This window comes from Tursiops truncatus, chromosome 12 (assembly GCF_011762595.2).
Source record: "Tursiops truncatus isolate mTurTru1 chromosome 12, mTurTru1.mat.Y, whole genome shotgun sequence".
Taxonomy (NCBI): Eukaryota; Metazoa; Chordata; class Mammalia; order Artiodactyla; family Delphinidae; genus Tursiops; species Tursiops truncatus.
Genome location: NC_047045.1, coordinates 79,452,472 through 79,470,194, shown reverse-complemented (window position 1 = coordinate 79,470,194; position 17,723 = coordinate 79,452,472). Strand labels below are relative to the sequence as shown.

At 40.7% G+C, this 17,723-nt stretch overlaps 1 protein-coding gene across 9 annotated transcripts in view; it reads right to left on the bottom strand.

Moving 5' to 3' along the window:
* Nucleotides 1–17,723, bottom strand: part of ARID1B (AT-rich interaction domain 1B) — a 411,398-nt gene that overhangs the window by 28,217 nt on the left and 365,458 nt on the right. For 5 of the 9 annotated variants that reach the window (XM_073789769.1, XM_073789768.1, XM_073789771.1 and 2 more), the window contains 3 exons: nucleotides 12,667–12,812; nucleotides 5,823–5,932; nucleotides 4,945–5,103 (listed from right to left, as the gene is read on the bottom strand). In XM_073789769.1, coding sequence (XP_073645870.1) covers nucleotides 4,945–5,103; nucleotides 5,823–5,932; nucleotides 12,667–12,812 — 415 coding nt within the window. The remainder of the gene's footprint in view (nucleotides 1–4,944; nucleotides 5,104–5,822; nucleotides 5,933–12,666; nucleotides 12,813–17,723) is intronic. The other 4 variants (XM_073789773.1, XM_019951476.3, XM_073789770.1 and 1 more) reach the window with 1 other exon arrangement.

The following is a 17,723-nucleotide window of genomic DNA, read 5'->3' as shown; positions in this document are numbered from 1 at the left end:
TGTGTGGGCTCTTTGTAAACCAATGACCAGCTGAAGCTCTGGCGTTCACTCGTAACAACCTGCTTTCCCGACTTAAGATTCCTTGAACTTCTCTGCCAAGGTTAAGGGGCTGTTTAGATAGTTTAATACATTTCTTAAGCAGCCACGTGTTAATCACAAAGACGTGTGCTATTTCATACTCCCAGCATATCTATGGACACACGTTTACTTTCATGTGCCCATTTGGTTTATACTGATGCTCTAATTCTTGGTCTTTTATTTTTCTAACTATGTATTTGATTCTAAAATGTCAAAAGTTGCTGTTTCATAAAGAGCCCAACTGTATATTTTTCCTTTCTTTTACGTCTCTGTATTTGTAACAATATTTGTGCACTTGTAATATCTGCAACTCCGGGATCATTGTGCAAAACCACTTGTAAAGTCTCGATAAAGATTTCCTTGGAATAATAATATACTTCATTTAGTCATGTTTATTTACTAGGTTGTCATTTGCAGTGTATAGCTCTTATTTTAGATGGAGTTTTTCTTAACTCTTTTTCACTATATTTAGCTCAAGATCATTTTAAGCCTACTGCTGAAATGGGGGCAGTGGTGGTGGTAGGGCCTGAGAAAGGATGCTTGAGAATGAAACTAATCAAGCTGGTGAGTGGCAGAGGTCCCTCCAATTAACATGTAATTTTCCCAAGCTGTTCTGGCTAAAATTTTAAGCCTTCAGCTTTAGAATTATTGAAGCATAAAATCTTTACATAAAATATATAAAACTGGGTAATACAGTTGATGTAAATAAAGAAAGTAGAGTGGTAGGATAAAAAAATGTGATCTTTTAGAATTTGAAGCTGAAGCTAAAGAAAGTTACTTTAGATAAGAACTTAAAGTACGTATACATGTTCCTATATACGTCTATAAACTCACGTACATACCAGATCATGGAACATACTCCACAACCAAATAAGCTTTTAAAATTTATTTACCATATTCTCACACCCAGGGAACATCTGACTCGGAAAAGAAACTGTTCTAACACATTTTACACCGCGTTCTCATACTGGGAACGTTTCAGAAACTTCGTCATCATTAATGAGGTAGTTATGAACAGGAGGTTTCCAAATCATAGTTTTGAAACTTTGTCTTTATTGGGAGGTACACTGAAAACAATGGACCCAATCTTTTTTTTAAAAAATAAAAATTTGAAAGAAGAACCAGAGGAAAAAACCATTATCACCTAAAATCAATTAAAACCACCACCATGAACCTCCCCCTTGCATTTCATCTGTGAAGAACTCAGAGGGAAAGTCTGAGATTCCATTTAAAAATAAGAGATATAAAATCAGTCGTTTCAGTTTACAGTCACTCTAGGTGCTCCGCCAACATCCCGAGTAAAAAGATCCAGCTGCTGTTCCCGGCCAGGTCCTCTCTAAACCCACACCGTGGAAGGGCTCCAGGAGAAAGTTACTCGTGGCCCAAGCAATGAGACTGTGAAGTGTTTGTTCCTATCTATGAAAGGAGGGGATTCTCGTAACCTGAAACCGGCCTAAAGTAATGATTTACTTAGTTTTTGACTATCCGTATTTTAACTTTCCTTACCTTTCTTTGTTAAGTGAACTTAAGTTTAATTAACTTCTACATATCTCAATTTGTTCTCATAAAATTAGAAAACCTTAATGAAGATAACAGTTGTTAATAGAACTGTTTTACTCTTGATAGTTTTTAGATCTTCAAAAATGCATTCTATGGTGCCATAACGTAAACAAATGCATCTGTGTGAAAAGAAAGTGGTCAAGCCTCAGTTTTATGTCAGGTCCTAGAAGAGGCCTCCCCTGGTGCCGGCTCCCTGGTCCGAATCATCATCGCAAAAGCTTTATTTGTCCTTGGTGGTACCTGGCCTCACAGCGCACAGAGGCCTATGTTTCGCGTGGGATTAGCTGTCTGCCCTCCACTCTCCTGACTAGACTTTAAGTTCCACAAGGCAGGAACTGGGTTGATCTTGAATCACCAACAGCGACAGCACACTGAAGGTACTCAGTACATTATTTGCTCTGAGTGAATACTCACATGAACAAGAAAGGTCTGAAAAGCCTGGCACCATCCAAGTAAGAATTAACAGCTGGTTAAAATATTCTATAAACAGGTTTTCGGTGAGTGAAGTGCTAAGTGAATGTGGACACAATCGAATAAGACTGAAAGCTGAGAAGGGATTGGTGGGCAAGTAACATCTCCATTCCCAGCTTCCTGGGCTGCACGCTGGCCCATTCCCGAAGTTGGCATTTGGGTGCCCAAACAGAGAAAAAGGACATTAAGAGAAACAAAAGCCCTAGGAAATAAAGACCATACACTATCCCTGATCAGGCTCAAAACATACTTTTTTTGTTCAGAGACATTAATTATGATGTGACCTTTGAATAAACGTCATTTACACTCTACCCATTGAACAATGGGCAAGAAAACTAGCCCCGAAGAAAGCTGGTTAACTTTTTCAGGCCACTAGCACCACCTCATATTGCTCTGGTGTTGTAAAAATTGTATCCTACTGCATGAAACAGTCGTGGAGGCAAGAAAAAGAAATGGAGATAGCTGAAAAATTACAGCAAGACATTATTATGGTGCCACAAATGTTTTCCTTGCATATAACTTAATTAAGTCTATAAGTACACTTGTCCTCAAGTCTTTGAAGCAGATTTACATTTCAGCAGTCTTTACCATATGCCTGGTAATATGTGTATATGCATGTGTATGTGCAAATGTTTATTTTTATTTTAGAATGTTTTGTAACAAAACAGCGCTGGTCCATGGCATACTGTCAAAGCATAGAACATCTCTGTTATTTAGTCCATTTCAGGCCTGCTATTAGATAGGCTTTATTAGAAACACTGTTAGGAGCAATTTTAAGTACAAATTAAAGTTGTATCTCAGAAAGAGAAGTTAAATACTCTTCAATATATATCTGCAGTGATTTGATAGCAGAGATAAGTTTAGGTCCTGCATAACAATCTCCTTTAGTTCCTTTCTTGAATGAACATCTCATTAGAGGGTGGTGCTGTTTTTTCAACACAGAGCAATCTCTAACACCTCCCACTACCCCAAACCACATCTTCTGCTGTTCCCTTGTTCTAAGACTGGAGCCAGAAGTTTGCTCGTAAATTCTTAAACAAAAAAATGGCTATGGTACAGGGAGAGATAATGTATGTAGAAATATTAATGAAATCAACAATTCAGTTTTCTTTTTTCTCATATTTAAGTAGAGAGGAGGGTTTTGATAATAGTTTCCTACAGGACTTATTGGATAGAGATAATGTGACTAGTAACTTAAAATAAATATCTCAATCATTCTTTATAATTCAGAAATCAGCAAGATGGAAATTTTAAACCTATAATATGGTCTATTAGTAGTCTTTAATAAGTTATTATTCTTAATTATTATCTTAAGGTTTTAAAGATATTTTCAACCTCTGAAATCTTCCCCTCTGAGCCAATAAACAAATGTTTTTGAAAAGTTATAGCTGGGGTTCTACCTGTTAACTTGAGAGTATCACTGATTCAAGAACACTTTTTCTATGATTAAAACAAAACACCAGAGTAGATCATGGGACCGCCCCCCCCACCCCCCAATGTTGGCTGCCTTCTGAGACTCAAAGCAAATAACACAAAGATATCAGAATTAAGGAGCTGCACTCTTTCTTCCATTAGTTCTGCTTAATCCATATTAGAAGCATTTTTCATTTCATCTCGGTTGTTGAAAAAGCGAAACATATGTCTACAAAGGAGGTAACAGCGAATATTGCCCTTTCTTCCTCTGAAAAGGAAAATGCTGGTTATACTAGAGCTCCACATGAATTTTACAAACATTTACTGGAACTACCAAGTCTTCAAACCTTCAGCTCTATCTGCTTAAACCAGCGAATGGATAATTAATAGCAGCCTCCTTTTGGGGTTTTGACTAGATTGCCAGATTCTGCAGTCAGGGTCTTCTTCCCTCCAACTTGCTTTTCCTGAGCTGTGCTCTTCAATACATTGTCTTGCAAAAATTAGCGCATTAATTAAGCCTGCTTGGCAAGTAATTGCATGTTAAGATTTTTTTTTTTTAAAGATCTTTTGATTCCTTATATGAATGTAAAATAAAGGTTACGACAGTGCCATTCTTCTTCTTTTTTAATGGCACAGAATTAATTTCTTTAGTAGGAAAATAAAGGCCTAGCTCTACAGACAGAAGAATATTAAGGCTAAAAAAATTCCCTGATATGCACATTTCCATTTTTGTTTTTTAAAATATCGTATGAAATCAACACTTAATATCAAGATTATGAGCAGGCTTGTGCAGGATATAATTTTTCTATCTCAACTGATTCTAATGTAGGCACACATTAATCTGAGAGTAGCGTTCCAAATATTCACATGCACTAACATTTCTACAACTTTTCTGTTAATTTCTGACAGGCAGATTGAAACAAGGCCTGGCTGATGATATGCTAAACTGTGCCCAGAGTGTAATATTTATATTTTCAAGATAGGCAGTTTTGAAATAAGATGTTTCAGACACAATAGCCGATGAAAGATTTAGGCCAAAGGCCAAACTTATCATATACTCCATGGCTGCTATTAGTTCCCATGTAAATGGACAGTTAACTCATTTTAAAGATCTTCTATAAGCGCACAATGGATTAGACATTTAAACAAAGTCATTGCGTGAAGGAGTTTGGACCCAGTAACACAATCACATGCTTCGTATAGAGACGCTTCTTTACATCAGTGGTTTCATTACCAGCAATCAACTTATGTATGATGCATATAAACTTTACTCATTTTGTTACTACTACAAAGAAAACCCTTTCATGGATAAATTATGAAGAAAAAGTCTTATAAAACAAATAAATAAGCAAGCATTAAAATAGAATTAATTATCAAAAAACCCCAAAAAAACAAAAAAAACAAAAAACCAGAGCCACTTACAGGGCTTGATGGAGTCTTTGGCCAGCCTGGGCTGCTAATGCTATCACTTTCATCTCCATGAAATGAGGAGATGCTAGCAGAGCTGGGGGACATTGGGGAAGGGACTGGCAGGTTGCCGGGGGTTGGGGGCTGAGAAATACCCTGAGAGCTGTAGCTATCCTGTGGTAGAGGAATAAAAAAAAAAAAAAAAAGACAAAGGTAGGGCAAACTTTATTTAAAATAACAAAAAGCACATCCAGTTTAACAGACTAATTTTTATATATAATAGATATATATATATATAAAGACATGTACAAACAAACACACAAAACCACACACATGTAAAAGTATTAAAACAACATTCTTAATTAGTATAACTTGGTAAGTTTGCTGGATGCTGGATAGGACCACTGAGCCACCATGCTTACTTCAAGCTTACATGGAATGCTAAGCATGGGTTACCCCTTATGAAAGAAAGAAAGGAAAAAAAAAAAAAAAAAAAGCTGTTCACCTTATTTATCAAATAAGGTAGGAAAGCAAAATATTAAGTATGCTGTTGTTGCTAAGGCGGCCAAAACAGGAAGCTACAAACTGAAGGCAGAGAAAATGGCTTCAAGTACCAACCAGGCAAGATCCCTTCCTTCTCCCCACCCCCGAAGCATTTCTCTGGGTGGGTCCTGTCCCTCCACCCCTCTCCCCCAGCCACGAGTTAAATGCCGTAAGAACTAGTAACTTTCAGATCCACACCATGAGGGGGGCGGGGAAAGAAGACTGCAAACGTTTCGCACAAGATGGAGGCATGCGGAAGAGAAGAGACCAAATGAAAAAAAGTGAGGAGAGAGCCACACGGCAGCTGCAGCGAGCAGACCCCACACCGCGTGCAGAGGAGAGAGGAATACCTTCGACTTGCTCTCCGGCTGTGCAGTGCCTTCTTCTTTACCATCTGCTTTGAGAGGCAGGGGCAGTTTGGATTCACCAGGAGACATCATATCTGCAAGACCCATAGATGCTAATCGAAAACAGGAGAAAAGAGTTTGGGATTATACATGATGTGTCAGGCTGTGCTCCCGCTAACACAAGCTACTGAGTGATGGGGCACCCGAATTTCCCTCCAAGGAAGGAAAGAAAAAAGGAAAAAGCAACTGTAACTCAGAGAATACTCATTTCTGAAATCTAAGTAGCATGACGTTCTGGCAATCCTTTTTTATCTTAGGGGGAAAAAAAGCAATCATTTACTCAAGACCTAAGCCACTGAAAGTCAACTTTTATCAATATTATTTTTTCAAAATTATTACAGCTTTAATAGAGTAGGTGCAAGCAGAAATCTGCCCAATGTCTAAATTGCTCATGGGGGATTCAAATGCTGGATACGTCTATTTTCACTGGTTGACTAGAGGATTTACTGCTTTCTTAACTTCCTAAATTCACATAATCCATAGTTTGTAAAATCATTGACCACTTTTATATGGTTTCATTTGAAAATCGCATCTATTACATATGGCATAGGCTACAATAACGGAAGGTGGTTGTAACAGATGACTTCAAAAACAATAATCAAAAGTAATTTTTGAAGGAGAGGATTTCTAATTATTTTGCAACGGGGCTGGTTTCCTTTCATTCTGGTGCAGTGCACACATGGATCAGTCCTCAGCCTCAGCTCAAATGCCCAGGTTAGACACCCACACCAGCTCAAGCCAACCCTACGGTCCCAGGCAAAACTCATTTCCCAGCTCCTGGCTCAGAAATTCAATCAAGTTCATTTAGGCTTTAGAATGAAAGGTTCACCAAAGAACAACGGATTTACACGCATTTATTGCAAACACTACTAGATATTTTCAAGTCAAAAATACGGATGTAGATTTCCTTTTAAAGGAAGAACAAGGCTACAGTAGGGAATCAGTGCAGATATCCGGGGAATAACAGCTGAATTTCTCCAGAACCCCACTGTGCAAACCATCTGCACAGCACTGGGCTGTGAGTGTCACACCACACAGCTGTGTGAGGAGGCAGAGTGAGGAGAGGTGGAAGGAGAAAAGGGAGAGGGGAGAGAATCATGAGCCTTGGAAATGAGTGAAAAACCGAAAACGTTCCCCTTTCAAAATAAAATAAACCTTGAGGTTTTATGAACAGGACCCATTTTACATTCTGCAAATCAACGTGCTGGCCTAACCATGGTAGTGCACATGCAGCATAATGTGCAAAAAAAAAAAAAAAAAAGCTTTAAAAAAAGGCTCCACAGATTGCCCACTACAAATGATTATTGCACATATTCATGTATTACTATGTTTTAGAAAATAATTAGTTTTAATTACAGCAGTGAGAGAGTGAGCAGGGCTCTGGCGAATTAGCTGGCAAGCTTTGTGGTGCTAATTTGCTAATATCGTTAGCATCACTGCAGGTTGAGACCAGAGGTCCTGCCAAAAAAGCCTACCCAGGCACGTGCCTGTGAGTTTACATCAGCACACTCAATGATGCGCTCTGAAATGCCTGTATTTTCCATGGGCACATTGGCTTGTTTTTCAAAGCCCATTTGCAGCTCAGTCAGCCCTTGAAGTCATCACCACACACACAAATCATAATTGGGATGTTTTTCTTTTTCTTTTTTTTTTTCCAAATTACTTTCAATACTTAGACTTTAAGAACTGGAACAAAAAGCTTTTTCAAGTGATGCAGCTGCAGAGAAAAATCTATTGGGATCAGCTAAAAATGCTGTTATTTTTGTGAACGTGTGAAACCTCAAAAAAGCAGCTGAGAGATATTACACCAAGAAGACAGCCTCGTGCAAAGTAGCGGATTGCTTTCGTGCAGTTTTACCCCTTGCGTCTAGCGAGATAGGAACCAGTAAATCTATACATTAAGAAACCCCCCTTTGCAGAAGAAGAGATGGGGAAAGAAAGCAGGATGAGTATGGAAAGAGGGGCTTCTTTATGAAAGCCCACATGTCCTTGCTAGGTATTCCCAGAGTGGGTTCAAAGGGACGACAGCCACACAATTTCAGAGAAACTGGCAAAGCCATGGACACACGGCTTAAGTCCTGCTCCTCCTAAGGTTGTAACAGACAGTTTGGTAGCATTTATAATAGATTATGCCTGAATATTATTTTTGAAAAATAGTAATTTCTTTCTAATTCCTTCTTCATGCATGAAATGTGTTAATGTACATAAAAGGCGGGTTTTTTAGCATAAAGAACTAGGCCAATATTGTATTATGATAATTAATGACAATTTACAGTGATTTAAAAATCACACTTAGATGAATATAAGCATGTATATTGGTTTGAAATTCCCCAAACTTCTTCATTTCCTATTATATATTTTAAAATGGGCATTCGGGGGATGCAAACATGTTTCGAAAATTACATTGCTGGGACTTCCCTGGTGGCGCAGTGGTTAAGAATCCGCCTGCCAAAGCAGGGGACACGGGTTCGAGCCCTGGTCCGGGAAGATCCCACATGCTGCGGAGCAACTAAGCCCGTGCACCACAGCTACTGAGCCTGCGCTCTAGAGCCCGTGCACAACTATGAGCCTGTGCACCACAACTACTGAAGCCCGCGCGCCTAGAGCCCGTGCTCGTGCTCCGCAACAAGAAGCCCGCGCACCGCGATGAAGAGTAGCCCCTGCTTGCTGCAACTAGAGAAAGCCCGCACGCAGCAATGAAGACCCAACACAGCCAAAAATAAACAAACAAATAAAATTTAAAAAGTACGATGCTATATTATTTTGAGAGATAAATAAGTATAGAATATAGGGTAATAGCTTTACTTACGGTGCAAGTTTTATTTTACTAAATGGATCATAAGGTCTTTCCTTACTGTGGCTTTTACTATTCCTTTTGTTAAAATGCTTCTTTTTGACTTCTTACCAGAATTCTCAATGAATACTGCAAAGAGCCATATGCTTTCCAGGGCACTGTTACTCCAGGGGCACTATTTTTTTCTTCTTTCCCAGAAGAGAAAGACCACCAATATTATAAGGATTTGTTAAATTTGTTAAATCAAGTCACTGTTCTTCCTCTTCTTGACATCAGTAATCCAGCATGTAAAGTTCAGACAGAAAAAGGGGCAGTAGAGAACGTTCTGACTGCAGAAAGTGCTGTGTGAGTACTGCAAATACATTTCAACTAGTAGCCTCTGGCTTTACTACTGGAATTTAAGAGCTAGAATGACTTCTTGGAGTAAGTGCGGGTCAAGGTCCTAAGGCAGTTATTCCACCTGGATTTAATATATTCAAAAAGAACATAAAGAACATATGGTGCAAGTAAAACGGGCCTTAAACATCCATTCCTACTCTCCCAGCTTCCTTTACTTAGTCTCCCTGCAAGGCTGCAAAATCATTCCCAGAAGATGGTAAAACAGGACCGGAAACACACAAACAGATCTTTTCTGTTCATGGTAAATAACATACCATACTCCGTAAAATATCTTATTCCTTGTTTTTGAAAACACAAAGGGTCTACCTACGTGTATACATTTGTAGATAGTCACGACTATTTTTATATGTGGCAAATATATAAAGAATACTCTTAACACATACAAAGGGTACGAGAAAAGCTCAGGAGAAACACTCGTCTCTGGCTGGATCAGCAAGGCCTTGAAATTTCCCTGTGCTGACCTACCTCCAAGGGGACAGTGCGTGGCCACAGTGCCATGCGGCTGTTCATTTACTATTTGTAAGTTATTCAGGTGGAAATGCCCTATACTTTGTACAGTGACTCCTGGTGAGGCAAACTTAGAATCACAGACAGTAGATATGTTTTCTAGCATTTAGATTTCTTCTTGAAGGCGACAGTTTACATGCAGATAATTATACGACTAATGGATATTATAAAATGAAACATAACTAAGTACAATGTAACAACACAAGTATTATATAAGGGTATCTTTAACAAGGTTATACATAATTTATAGTTTTCCCCATAGTAATACATAATTCTCATCTTTTAGTCTAACTACATATTTTTAAAAAGCTTCTTTAGAGGGAAACAATCCCCACTGCTCACCATCCCACTTCTCCCCACATCTGAAGTGAAGAAAGAGGCGCCACCTTCACAGTCACACTGACTCCATTTAAATAATTACTTGCTCACTGAGGCTTGTAACAATTTGTCACTACACAGGAGGACTGTTTTTGGCCCTGCACACTGCCTACAGCACAACCGTCTGAACTCAGCAAAGGGGATGCTGGAATGCCGGCTGCACAAAGCTGCTAACTGAGGTTCATAAAACCCCACTGGCCATCATTTGTATTATCTGCACTTTCTCCAAAAGTGTCCTTTGTTGGAGAAAACGCTTTGCTGTTGTCACTGGGAATTTATCTCCATGAGCCCAAACCAAGTAATCTGAGGTGGTGATGATCCAAGCCATTTCTGGCCCATCTCTAGAAAAGTCAAGCGTATGCCTTCAGACCAAAACTCCTATCAGGAGCCACACTGTAACAGTCTGGGTTCCTTTGTCATTCCTGTTTCCCTCAGAGACTGTAACACAGTTATAGCAGATTCACATGTATCTATCAACAGAGACACAGTAAATGCTAAGTCATCAACACTCCTTGGAGATGCTGGAAGATTACTTTCTATCAGGTAGCGTTTGACTTAATAAAGCTGGAATCAAATCACATAAATGGGTAGAGGAAAATTTGGTAAATTATTAAAAATTCCATACTTCAAAACGCACAATGCAATAAAAATATATATATACTACTAGTAGCCCATACTAAAGACTGTGAGGATAGACGGCCCTTCACTGAACATTTCCTCTGTATGAAATAACAAATAGCTGAATTATCTGAATAATAATAATAAAAAGAAACCCTCTCTGTGAATGTCCATTAAACTGGTTATTCCTCAGGAATACATAAATCTTCTTAGGCAGGGTATCTATTTGTTGTTGGTTATTTTTTGTGGTTCTGGGGTCCAAAGGAAAAAAGGGAAAAATGAGTAGTGCTAATAGTGGGTGAAATTTTATTGTGTAGTTTCAATGCTCTGAAGTAATTTTATTTCAGCAAGTCAGACAAAACACATCATGTCATAACCCCAATACACCATTACCTCGGACAGTGCTGGGAAGGGAAGGGGAAGCTTCTAGCTAATAGTTCAAGCTTTTTATCTTTCATTTCAAATGTAAAAACATCCACCTCGGGGCTTCCCTGGTGGCGCAATGGTTGGGAGTCCATCTGCCAATGCAGGGGACGCCGGTCCGAGCCCTGGTCTGGGAGGATCCCACGTGCTGCAGAGCAACTAAGCCCGTGCGCCCCAGCTGCTGAGCCTGCATTCTAGAGCCCGCGAGCTACAACTGCTGAGCCCGTGAGCTACAACTGCTGGGCCCGTGTGCCACAACTGCTGAGGCCCGCGTGCCTGGAGCCCATGCTCCGCAACAGGGTTGGGATGGGGGGGACGCTGCAGTGAGAAGCCCGCGCACCGCAGCTGGGAGTGGCCCCTGCTCGTCGCAGCTGGAGAAGCCCGCCCGCAGCAACAAAGACCCAATGCAGCCAAAAATAAAATAAATACATTTAAAACAACAAAAACGAAAACATCCACCTGCTGGGATGAACGCCTGTTTAACATCAGGAAGGGCTGTTGGATTTATTTATTTAAAAAGCTTCATTTTCACCAGTAGTATCTATTTTTTCCTCTTCCATAAACTTTTAAAGAGAAGTAATCAGGGAGTGGCACTATTAAATTAGACCCTAGAAACCAACAACCCTAGAAGCTCAGATGGGATGCAAGCCCAGCCTCTAGCTGACTGTCGTTCCTGACAAAGAAACAACAGCTCCTGGGGCGTCTTTCAAAGATGGAGAGGTCAGAAAGGCGGCGAAAGGCAGAGGAAATGAAAAAACGTAATAAGAGGGAGCCCAGCCTCTGACTCCACAGTGTTTTTCTAACACATCATAAAGCACTGCTGGACGCACAGCTGGCTATGCAAAGCTCTGTAGTGACTAAAGGAGGGAATCCTACCCCAAACGTCGGTGCCAGAAAAAGTTAACAGGTCAGGTGAGATACGGAGCAGCGCTCAGCATCACTAGATAGCGGGCTTGTAAAGGGTGGTTCGGGACCTTGGGGGCCTAAGAACGTGGAGCATTTGCCCAGTCTTAGACATTTTTGTTATTTCCACAAACTGACAGCATACTCTTACTCCACTAATCAGATGGCATTTGGTAAAAATGCAATTGTTGAGATCATAAAGTGTGCTGAAAAAGTTAAACATCATGAAAAATTTAGAACAATTCATTTAAAAATGTATAATTTCTCAAGAGCGACAGTAAACAACTACTTTCATGTGTAAATTTAAAGGTGAGTTCTCCTAAATGAAAAAAAAAAACTATTTCAAACACCCCCTTGTCCTGCCCTTCAATCATTTCCTCTGAAATACGAATTTTAAATGTTTATCTCTACCACTATCAAATGGAGATAGACTTTGTCACGGAATCTTCCAATACTCCTAATAATGCCCAAAGACAAAAAGAGCTTAGTGTATATACTTTGCAAGCAATCTCCAATGACACTTGAAATATGTCCACGTATTACACAAACACAGAATGAATAAAAACAATTTACATAAAATGTAATGTAATCCTCAAGTCTTAACAGATGGAGCAAGTATCCAAGCAGCAGAGAAGTAGCATTTCCCCCTTTTCACCAAATGATCCGACTGCTCGAGTTGCTTTTACACGCTCAGTGGTACCAGCCTAAGAGGAGAAGAGGGAAGGGGGAGGACAGCCCTCAGAAGCACAGAGCCGCCAAGGTTACCTGTTGAGCTGTTCACCATATTGGGCGTCATGCTGTAGGGGGGCGCCTGGGTGTTCATCAGCCCAGAGCTGTTGCTCATGGGCTGGCTGTAGGGAGAGCTGGAAGCCATGAGTCCGCTCTGATTCACGCCGGGAAAGCCGCCTTGCCTATATGAAGAGAAAGCACACGCATACGTATCCTGACCACGCACAGTAGCAGCAGTTTACCCCGGCAGTCATTTCTCATAATGGCAGTCATTTATGCAAGGGGTTGCTCCCTTAAAGTAATTTATTTCCTGGACCAAGAGGCTGAACTCTACTGCTAAGTAATTATTTAATATACTATGTAAAAATTCCAAACAATGTAAGTTCCACAGATAATCATGTCTGGTGTTCCAGGTTATAATTTATATAGAGGACTATAAGCAGGAAAGGGGGAACTTGAAATAAGAACAGGAATTACAAAAGCAAGCAAAATTAATTTCTAACATTTAAAAAGATCTGACTCTTTGTTAACACTACTTAATATCCTCGCATCGAAAACCAAAAGTCGAGAAACAAAAAACGAATGGGCAGTGTGAAAATGTTGTTTAAAAACTTTTTTCTTTGACCTAACTTTTCTGATATAATGAATCCTGGAGAAAGCATTTCCAAAGCTCCCTTCAACATTCTGCGATTAGGTACTGTTAAAAACACATCAATTTCCCTATATTAAAATTACACAGTAAACATCAGACTTCCACTTCTTTTGCACGACGTCTCCTGTGACAGAAGGGAAGGGGAGCTTTTAGACTGGCTGTACGTGTCCCAGTAGGCTCCCAGGCACCCCTCCCCCACTGCTGTGCAGACTCATTTTTCTGGTGACTTAGTTTTGTTAGTTTTGTGCCTACGCTCTGCTCTGGGAAAGACAAACTTCTCTTCACTCTTGCAAAGAGGAAAAGGGTATTCTTTGATCTGAAGGAGACAACTGTCACATAATGTCATGTCTCTAACGGCTGGAATGAGACAGGGAAAGGTGGGGAGAAGAGGTTTAACTGTCCCAGGAAGATTACAATGCAAAAAGAAAGATGATGGCAATGTGGCAAAATCCTGAAAAGACTCCACTGTTGTCGTCAAGCTTTTCTTATGTTAATAGTATACATTTAAAAACTTATCAAACTTTTGGCGACTAACGTTTACTCTTAGGAGTAGAGCTGCTAGGAGAGGTAAAAATCCCGACACGTTGTTGATCTGCTCCAAACTAACTGCACTTACAACCCCTCCGCCTCCATTAAACTGTCATTTGGTGGCTCTTAATGCATAATAGTAAAAAAAAAATTTTAAGAGATTCTTTAAGAAATTAACGTAAGTCATTAAAAAAATACTATTCTTTTTGTGTAGCTATTTTCAGTGGATTTAACTTTCTGCTTGGTAGAAGAAGTTCCAACATGGTCTATCTGAAAATTCAAAGTACCGAAGATTTGAGTGGTCTTTTCTTTCTTTTAAATATTTTACCAACCATTCAGAGAAGTTCTGTACAAACGAACACTTATGATGGTTTGGAAAGAATGTTCCAGAAGTCTGAGAGGCTACTGTTGTGAGTGAAGCTCTGGGAGGGGGGGAGTCTTACTTCTGCCCTGAACCGCAGCTCACCTACCCCCGCTTCGAATAACTAACGCTGGTGGGACTAGACGGCAGTTCATTAGGGTGAGCCCAGGATCACCCAATGGCTTCCGATTAACCCCTAGGTCATCAAATACTTATATTACGCTGCCCAGCAGCTATGAACATACCCCTACACGGTTAGGGTCTTAAACATCAGCAATGTAGACTGTTGGCATTGACTTCACTATCTTAGGTTCTCTTCTGAGGAGTTTCATTCAAAAAGACGATTTAGCATTCGTGTCACTGTTTCAAAGGAGAACAAGTAGCACCTGTTGGGACTGTCCTCTTAATTTCTTTAGCTGATGAATCACATGAAGAGCATCCTTAACTTAGGAACAGGCTGTGTTTTGTGGAGACTACTTCCAAGTCAGTGACTGCTTTGACCTGTCCTTCAAGATCCAGTTTTAGGGGCAGCCTCCTCCACGAAGGCCGCCCTTATTCTCCGACCTGGGAGCTCTGCCTTCTCCAGACTCTGTGCCTATATAGCTTTTTATAGCTTTATAGCTTCTGCATTTTCCTTTGTATATTACAATAATTTATGTTCATGTTTTGGCTCTTATAGGTGTATATGCCTCCTGAGAAGTACAAATGAGCACATCACAGCTACTAAAAAGTCTTTGTTAAATGAATGAATTGATAGAGAACATTATCATTGTGAATAGGCATTTTGAAAGATGGCCCCCTTTTCAAACTTCCACCAAATTCAGTTTCACACGTGGTGAAACTAACGTGTGTATGAAACTAACAGTTCCTTAAGCACACTTGTTTATAACTAAGGGGGAAAAAGAGAATCAGAGTATAAAATCCATCAGGCAGATGGTTCCATTAAGTAACCTCAAAGGCCCAACTCTAATCTATTATTTCTCCCCCAAGTCTGCACAGTTCATCTTCAATCACCGTAAGATGATGGAAGTGCACATAACAGAGGTTTTAAAAAATATACTTAAAATAACAAAAAGTTAAAGATTTAAAGGTCCATGTGGTGGATGTCAGTTGCTGGTTACAACGGTCCTCAATTAAACTATGCCTATAGTTTCAAGAGTCTGGTTGGAAAGCCAGGGCTCTTGACTCTGTCACTAGTGACACCTTCCACTGGCACTGGGATCCAGGGGGAAAATCACTTTGGCTCTCTTAGCCTCAGTTTTTACATCTGAACATGGAGGAACTGATAATGATAATAACATCAATAACTTATCCAGTACTTACAAATATGCGTGGCATGATTTCTAGGTACTTTACACATTTAATTTTTTAAGTTCCTGGAGGAAGGGAGGTGGCACTATGTTCACAGACAGAGAAAGAAAATAAGGATCAGAGAGACTAAATAACTTGCCTGAAGACACACAGTAAGTGGCAGGAAGAGAAGTCCCCAAGCCTGCTTTCAGCCCAGTATGCTATATACTTCCTCTCTAAGGGCCCTGTAACAACGCTAACTCTCGATGACACAAAGCAGCCTGTTGTGCTCCTTCCTGTTGTCTACCATACTCCTCTTTTGGTGTAGAAAGTGACAAATCACAGCGGTGCTTTCCTCTGGGCTTCCTGGAGGGCTCACACAGTGAGAGGTAGTGCAAGTGGACAGACCAGCCCCCTGGACACCGGCCTTGAGGAGGGAGTTTATCCTGGGTACTACGGGCCTCTTGGGTAGTATCCAAGCAAGGAAGGAGCTGAGAGGGAAATGGGCCTTCCCAGGAGAGCAGGGCACGTGCGGCCACGAGCATAGCACTTGGCCACCTGTCTAAATGGGGGAGAGAGCCAGTCTGTCATCATCACAGAAGAAATCCTATTCATTACTGCTTTGGAAATGACTGCCAAGACTGTTGGTAATTTTGAACAAGCAAAATGGGCTTGATACTAAAAAAGAGCTTTCAATGCCCTCTGTTGAATTTTGGAAATCGAGACAATTTGTTTTTTGGAAGGACACATCAGATGGTTGCCTCTCTGACTAGGCCGAGCGCTCCAGCTCACTGTGGTGTCGCTGACAGAAGAGCACTTCCAGGGCTCACAACACAAAGCTGATTTGGTTGGGGCGACTCTACCATTACCAGGACCACAGCCGCCTCAGAGGATGCTGGTCCCTTTCCAGAGGCAGTGCTCACCGACTACCAGCTCTCTTTCTGACCACAGCAACATTTGGAATGCTCCAAATGGAATTAGGAGAGCAAAGAAACAAGTCACCAGTTTCCTGTTTTCAAAAGGAAACAAGAGCGACAAAACAAAAACAGGCAAAAATACAAACTGACATGAGGGAAAGATTTTCAACGTAAAACCCTACCAAGACGTACAACGTAAGTTGTACCTGGAAGAGCAAAGTGCCCTACCTTGATCTTTGGGTCTGTGAACTGCTGGGATGTTGTTTCTAGCGGGTCTATGGGCTCAGATGGTTTTGGTTACGAATGACCGCTCTCCTGACGGCATGGATTCCTAACCCGCAATGGCTGTGGCGATGAATGCCCAATAATGTCTGGGGGTAGGGGTGATAAACATTGGAAAATAACGTTTTGTTGCTGTTATGCTGCTGAGGCAGCTACTGGACTGTGCCCTGTGGAACCGACCGTGTTGGGCGGTGCCACAAATCACAAGGCGCTTACTACCACGTGGCCCTGTGCTGGCCGGGGGCCAGGGGGCCGGGGCACAGCCCGGCAGGACTCCCCCAGCTCAGGAGTGCCGAGGTGTGACGTAGGCGGTTGCTATGTAAACGTGCGGACTTGCAGAGTAACCAGAGGCACTTGAATTGGTCTTCAGTTGGGACTAGACCTAAGTGTTTAAGATCTGTCATTCCATGACAAAAAGCAGGTTATTCCAACGAGAATGATTCAGAAGAGGAGCTGGCAGGCGCACTTCCCTCTAGCACTCCTCGGTCTACACACAAACAAGCGGTTTCTCAGAGCTCGTCCTTTTATTCACTTTGGAGATTTCTCAAACATTACACATTAATCTGCCAATAAAGGGCTGGCTTTGGGGGAAAAAAACCCAGAAGCAAATACCAATTTTAAAGTGACCATTTCCAATGGTTCACCGTGAAAACAGAAAGGAGAATACAGCTTCCCACCACAGTTTGAATTTAGCAGGTAAAAATGTCAGTATGAAATCCAATACAGAGTAACCACACATTTCTAAATATCGTGTTTTTAAGTCAACTACGATAAAATTTAAAGTAAAATAAAGTCTGTATATGATTTTCGTGCTTTAAAAGAATATTTAGGCTGTATCGTTTTAGCAATCACCACTACTTTTTCTCAATAGGGATAGACTGGAAAGTGTGAAGTGTTTATTTTGAAAATGAATGGATTTCTGATACAGCTCTTTGGAGGAGGGTAGGGACAGACAGAAGAAACGCTCTGGAAATAGACACCAGGTGAGTGAAGCCACTTTATATAAAGTCTAGTGGCAAAGACACACGGAGAGAAGCTCCACTCTGAAGAATCCTAGCACTGA